The sequence below is a fragment of the Arachis hypogaea genome, chromosome 4, assembly GCF_003086295.3.
Source record: "Arachis hypogaea cultivar Tifrunner chromosome 4, arahy.Tifrunner.gnm2.J5K5, whole genome shotgun sequence".
In the NCBI taxonomy this organism is placed as follows: Eukaryota; Viridiplantae; Streptophyta; class Magnoliopsida; order Fabales; family Fabaceae; genus Arachis; species Arachis hypogaea.
The window spans coordinates 108,393,738-108,399,737 of record NC_092039.1 but is presented as its reverse complement, the minus strand read 5'-3'; the positions used below and the strand labels follow the sequence as shown (position 1 = coordinate 108,399,737).

The 6,000-nt window shown below is 37.8% G+C and overlaps 1 protein-coding gene across 1 annotated transcript; it reads left to right on the top strand.

The window, feature by feature from the left end:
- Positions 1 to 259: 259 nt before the first annotated feature.
- Positions 260 to 4,334, top strand: LOC112797183 (protein FAR1-RELATED SEQUENCE 5). The gene is made up of 5 exons (XM_025839992.3): positions 260 to 745; positions 853 to 963; positions 1,382 to 3,606; positions 3,716 to 3,898; positions 4,022 to 4,334. The coding sequence occupies exons 3-5, from the start codon at positions 1,432 to 1,434 to the stop codon at positions 4,076 to 4,078; spliced, it is 2,415 nt and encodes an 804-aa protein (XP_025695777.1). The 5' UTR covers positions 260 to 745; positions 853 to 963; positions 1,382 to 1,431; the 3' UTR covers positions 4,079 to 4,334.
- Positions 4,335 to 6,000: the final 1,666 nt, after the last annotated feature.

Sequence of the window (6,000 nt, the reverse complement as noted above, 5' to 3'; positions counted from 1 at the left end):
AGACTAAGTACAAATAAAAATTCCGATCATGATCTACAGTTTAAAATTTACATTATGTTATTATTTGGGACGATCTTATTCTATAATAAATCTAACAGTAGAGTCCGTTAAAAATATTTACTATTGCTCCGTGACTTCGATCGCATAAGAGAGTTCGATTGAGTTCGACATGTCTTCTCCGTCTATATTATCACTATATCGGAGTAACGCGTTTTGATTGTAAAGACATAAATAATTTAGGGGAGTGCTACGGTGATGAGATGAAGAATTTTCTTCTCATGCTGAAACAAGGTGGAATGCATGATTATCGGACGCGTGTGTTAATGTTCCCCAAGAGAAGACATATCTGACGGAAGCAGAGAGACAACAGGCTTTAAGTTGTCAAAGTGGTTAATAATTTAGGTAGTAGATTATGTTAATTAATGTGGTTAAGTATTTGGGCCAATTTGATTTGAAGCCCAAAATCTTTTTTTGAAGCTGTGTTTTTCGTTGAAGTAAAATTTTGTATTCCTGTCTGGGCTTAGTCTCAACAATAATAATAATAATAACAATAATAATAATAATAATAATAATAATATGTGATGAAGGTATTGGAACTTCGGAAGAGTTAGGGTAACCCACACTGTAACAAGTTTAAGGAAGGGGAAGGGTGACGGCCATACACAGTGAAAGGGCAAAAAAATTGAAGGGAACAAAGGGAAACGACCAAGAGCTGCGCTGATTCGTGTCCAAAGCATTTATTCCGGTAATTTTTTCTGATAGAACAGTTTAATTTTGTACATTGAAGATAATGGTTGTTACCGCTGAAAGTCCATTGCCTCAAGACACCGCTTTCTTAAACCCTTCTTTCAGGTTTCAAGTTTCAGCAGTTCATCCAATCCCAAAATAAGATGAGAATATAGGAAGACAGAGAAGAGAAGACGAAATTGAAGAATCAGAGTCGTTTTTTTTGCCATCCAAATTGTAAGTTTTCATCTTCTACTTATTTTTCAGGATGTGATGAAAAATAAATATATGTAGTTGATACCAATTTTTCTTTATTTGTAAGTTTTATGGGGATTTGTTGGTAATTCATATAATTTGTGATGTAAAATATTTTTCTGAAGTAATCATGGTTGAGAAAAATTTTTAGAAATAAAAAGTAGTTGTTATTGTTGCTGCATGGTTGATTGTAATATTGTTTAGACTAAGTTGATGAGTAGTTTGTGATGTCAGATATTTTTGCTGCATGTTGATGAGTAACTGTTTATGAAATATCCTATTATGGGATTGCAGTATTGTATTTTCGTAATTAATGAATTAGATTGGTGAGTGGATTTGTTGTTGCTGTGTTACTGAGCAGTTACTTGTATTATTTATCTTGATGCAAATATTCTTCCAGGGTAATCTTTGTTGAATGTAGTGAACCCGAAAATTTGCTGAAAATTTTGAATGGCTGAGAGTGGAAATGAATTGTCGAATGAAGAAGCCGGTGAGTATGGAGATCTATTGCAGTTGAATAAGGAAGATATAATGAACAAGGCATTCCGTAGCGATGAAGCAGCATATGAATTTTACAGGAGGTTAGGCAAATGTTTTGGTTTTGGTATTCGAAAGGGTGACTCGGGAAAAGATGACAGTGGAAGGGTTATTCGTCGTAGATTTTTTTGTAATAGAGCGGGCCTGAGAGAACGTCGTCACTATGATAGGCTAGATAGGCAGAGAAGTCATAGACCAGAAACCCGGACAAATTGTGAGGCAAAGTTGTCAGTCTACCTTGATGTGGTCAGTGGGATATGGAGGGTGAGGAAAATTGTATTGGATCATAACCACGATTTAACTCCGGCATATATGGTTCATATGATGACGAATTTTAGAGAAATAACTTGTTCCGCTAAGGCACAAATATCTGGTATGCAGGCTCATGGTGTTCCGACGTCTAAGATTCTGGGGTATATGGCCGGACAGTCTGGTGGCTATTCTCTAATGGGCTTCACTAAGAAGGATGCTTACAATTATATTAACAAGGCTAAGCGTGCAAAGATTATTGATGGGGACGCTAACGCCGCTGTTGTATACTTGGAGGGGAAAGCGGGGGCAGATCCGATGTCGATGGCTAGGTATAATCTTACTAAGGATAATATGCTAGCCAATATGTTTTGGGCGGATGGTGGCAGTAGAGTTGATTACCAATACTTTGGGGATGTTCTAGCATTTGATTCGACCTACAAGAAAAATAAATATCAAAGACCGCTGGTGATCTTTTCTGGTGTGAATAACCATAAGCAGACGACAATATTTGGGTTTGGCGTGGTGTTAGATGAAAGCGTTGGGTCTTATAAGTGGTTGTTGGAAAATTTGTTGGAAGTCATGTGTAACAAGAAGCCGTCGGTTGTCGTCACGGATGGGTGTGATTCAATGAAAGCTGCAGTGAAGTCTGTGTTTCCGGAGGCAACGCATCGATTGTGTGCTTGGCATATGGAGAAGAATGTAACCGCTAATGTGAGGGAAGAGGGACTGCGGCAATGTTTCACCCGGTGGCTGTATTCAGAGATGGAAATAGATGAATTTGAGGCTGAGTGGGATGATGCTATTGAAGAGTATGGGTTGCAAAACAGTTTTTGGGCCAAAGAAACTTTTCAGAAGAGGATGATGTGGGCTAATGCATATCTACAGGACAAGTTCTGTGCAGGGTTTCGGACAACGTCCCGGTGTGAAGGCATTAACGCGTACGTGAAGAATTTTCTTAAGTCTAGGCACAGTCTCCTTGATATGGTTAAAAATTTGGAGTTGGTCCTGCGAGAGTACCGAAATAACGAATTAGTTGCACAATTTAGGTCACTCCATGGGACGCCGGTAAAGACAACTTGTTTGGATCCTCTTGAGAGGTATGCTGCAGATGCATACACACGGGAGATATTCGTCGACGCGAAGAAGGAAATAGTGGGTGTCGGTGCAGTTAATTTTGTAGCCAAGATAAGACGCTCAACTACAATGGTGTACACGTTGGAGGAATATGGTGACCCAGGTAGAGAGGTGATTGTGTTGTACGATAGGGTTTCAAGGAAAATGGAGTGCGCATGCAATTTTTGGAGGCAAAAGGGAATACCTTGTAGACATATGTTTTTTGTAATGAAGCATGAGCACTTGACTCGAATTCCTGAGAGCCTGGTTCTGAAGAGATGGCGAAAGGATGCAAAGTCGTTGGATAAGTATGGTGAGATCACGGAAGTTGGTAGTGAAGTTGGTTTCTTGTTGCGCCATGGTGCACTTCATGCAGCCGCACAGTGGATGCTATATGTTGGAGCCAGGAGCCCTTTATGTTTCACACAGGCGCTTAACGGTCTCCATGCGCTGTGTCAAGAACTAGATAGAGGCCCTGAAAGTGGGGGTCAGAGGAAAGCTGTTGATATGGTTGACTTACACGACCCTGTTGTTGCGAAGACTAAGGGTGCCCCTCGTGTGAGGAGGCAGGGCGGACGCAAAAGGCGCTGCACCCGTTGCCGCAAAATGGGTCACACAAAACGACATTGCAATGCCGACCAATCCTTTGTTTCCAAGGCTGGAGAGAGCAAAGATTTTGAGGCTACAAATTTAGGATCGGAGGGGTCTTCGCCGACGGAAAGGGTGAGAACACGTCATACACCTGTTGACTGTAGCAAGTATCGTTTTATTTTTAAAAAATTGTGTGTTTTTGTTTTCTTATAATGGCCTCATTCTGTTGGGTGGCGTGCAGGTCCGATTCGAACAAGGCAAGAAGGGTGTTACTGGACCCAATAATTTGTGTGCACCAGTTTGGTTGGAGGCATCAGGTTCGAAGATTAGTTTACAACATGAAATTGCTGCTGCAACTGGACATAAGGAGACTATGGAATGGGAGACAAACATGATACGTAACACCGATGAAGTAATAGCACAGGTATGTGGTTTTTGTTTCCTACTCGTAGTCAAGTAACTTACTTCTGCACTCATGTTCTGATGGCAACTTAAAATAGATGTTCAAACCGGAATTGACTAATTCTGTTTACTTTTAAATATGCAGCTGATGACTGATGTAACTTATCTCAGTTCAAGATTGGGTTCGAGCTTCGCAGCATAATTAGTTGTCGAATTTGGTGTTCCTTAGACAATTCTGTTTCCTGTCATAATAGAAGTGGTTTATGGTCTTTGTTATTTGTAGTGTTAGTTCCTATCTATGGTTGAGTATAGTATAGGATGGGTAAGAAGAATGCTTACTTTAGTGGCAATGAAAAGTAATTTCAAGCATTGATAATGTTGGAATGTGGATCAGTAGTTATTTGTTTCATATGGGAAGTTATTGCAGGGAAGTTTTTCCTATTTGCGGACATTCCTTACATGAAGTGTGTGTATTAGCCTTCTTTTCATGATTGCATGAAGTGCAATTAACACGTGACGAAACCATTGAAAGATTAACAGGAGAGTAACGAAGTGAATACAGGAATTAGTAATGGGTCGGCGTAAATTAATTAAGACTCGTCCATATGTAATTTTTTTAGATAGGTCTCTTTGATATATCATTGAGGATTAAGATGAGATGAATGAATCCAATAGTAGGACTAGGAATAGTAAGGCGTAACATAACATTTGATAGTCTTTCATATACTGGCAGGTCAACTAGCATTTACTATGCCAATCTTGTTATTTGACAGTATACGGTTATCGTAAGTTACTTTCAAATGTCATTAACCAGGCGTGTTCTATTGAAGACCAAAAAAAAGCAGGCATGTTCTATTTCAGTTTTAGTGCAAGCGGTGATAAGTGAAAATGTTTAAAGGTTTTACTGAAGCAACGTAGGCAGTGAACATTCAACCGCGACTTCTGATTACAAGCTTTATAAATGGTTAAATTTTGGTCCAGGGTACGATATAGTAAGTATTTCATTCGCTAATGTTTTCCATGTCTATGGGTTGTTAACATATGTGATATTAAAACTAGTTATTCTTGGGGAGGTTACTTCAATCACGTGGAGTAGTTTTCATCGGCAAGTACAAGTGTAGTTACTGAATATGGAATTGCATTTCATATACAATTTGTATCTACAGATGAACATTCACATCATCCCATACGATGACTTTGACATAAAGAGTGCAATAGTGACCTCCAATTACAATCCAAAAAATTTCATCAGGCTCATGTATGGGCACAAAAAATTTATAACAAACCAGATCTCAGTGGATGCAATTAACGCCAAATAATGTTACCCCAAAAGGTGCGGTCACACGACAAGGTTGGCTGTACCCTGATTGTGGTTTGGTCATTTTGAGTCAAAAAATACTGCACCTACAAAAGTAATTCACGAAAAATACTGCACCTACAAAAGTAATAACAAAAATGTAATTCACGAGGAGACCTGCGTTCACTTCTCTGGTGTCTATCGCTCACCTCGGTGATAGTCGTTGCTACAGGCATGTGATGGACGCTGATTCGACCTGAAGTGAAGACGGAGTTCAGTTGCGTGTGTCAGTCGCCCAACCGAGTTCACGTAACCCACAGCAAAAGGTCTATAGTTAATTAATTATTTCGGTTAACATAAAATGGGACGCTATTTAATAATTTTCTTCTTTAACCGTAGATTTTTTCCAACATTAGCATGCCAGTGTTACGAAAAACTAATTTTGTTTACAACAAATTTTTAAAGAACAATTAACGATGATTATATTTTTCTGTAAATATGTTTGAATGTAAAATGAGGAATGTACAAATATATTTTTAAAATTTGTAATCTGGACAAGTAAATATATCTGTTATCATACATAAATAATTAAAAGAAATATAAATTGTTAAAATTAATAACAAAAATTTAAGATGATAAAAATCAATATTTGTACAAGTCTTTCTTATACTATTTTTATTTCTTTATTTTACAATTTATTAGTACGTTATTATTTAATTACTGATAAAAAAATTATTTTTATGAGAAATCAGTTTTTGTATAATCTTAAAGAAGAGACCACTAAATAAGTTTAAAAATTAATATAAAAATGATATTCTAAATAAAAA

What these genes read in the sequence shown, in the direction of transcription:
- LOC112797183 (XM_025839992.3), top strand. Translation starts at nt 1,432, where the DNA reads ATGGCTGAGAGTGGAAATGAATTGTCGAATGAAGAAGCCGGTGAGTAT. An exon ending in GGTCTTCGCCGACGGAAAGG is followed by an intron (nt 3,607 to 3,715) that starts GTGAGAACACGT and finishes GGTGGCGTGCAG; the next exon opens with GTCCGATTCGAACAAGGCAA. An exon ending in CCGATGAAGTAATAGCACAG is followed by an intron (nt 3,899 to 4,021) that starts GTATGTGGTTTT and finishes TTAAATATGCAG; the next exon opens with CTGATGACTGATGTAACTTA.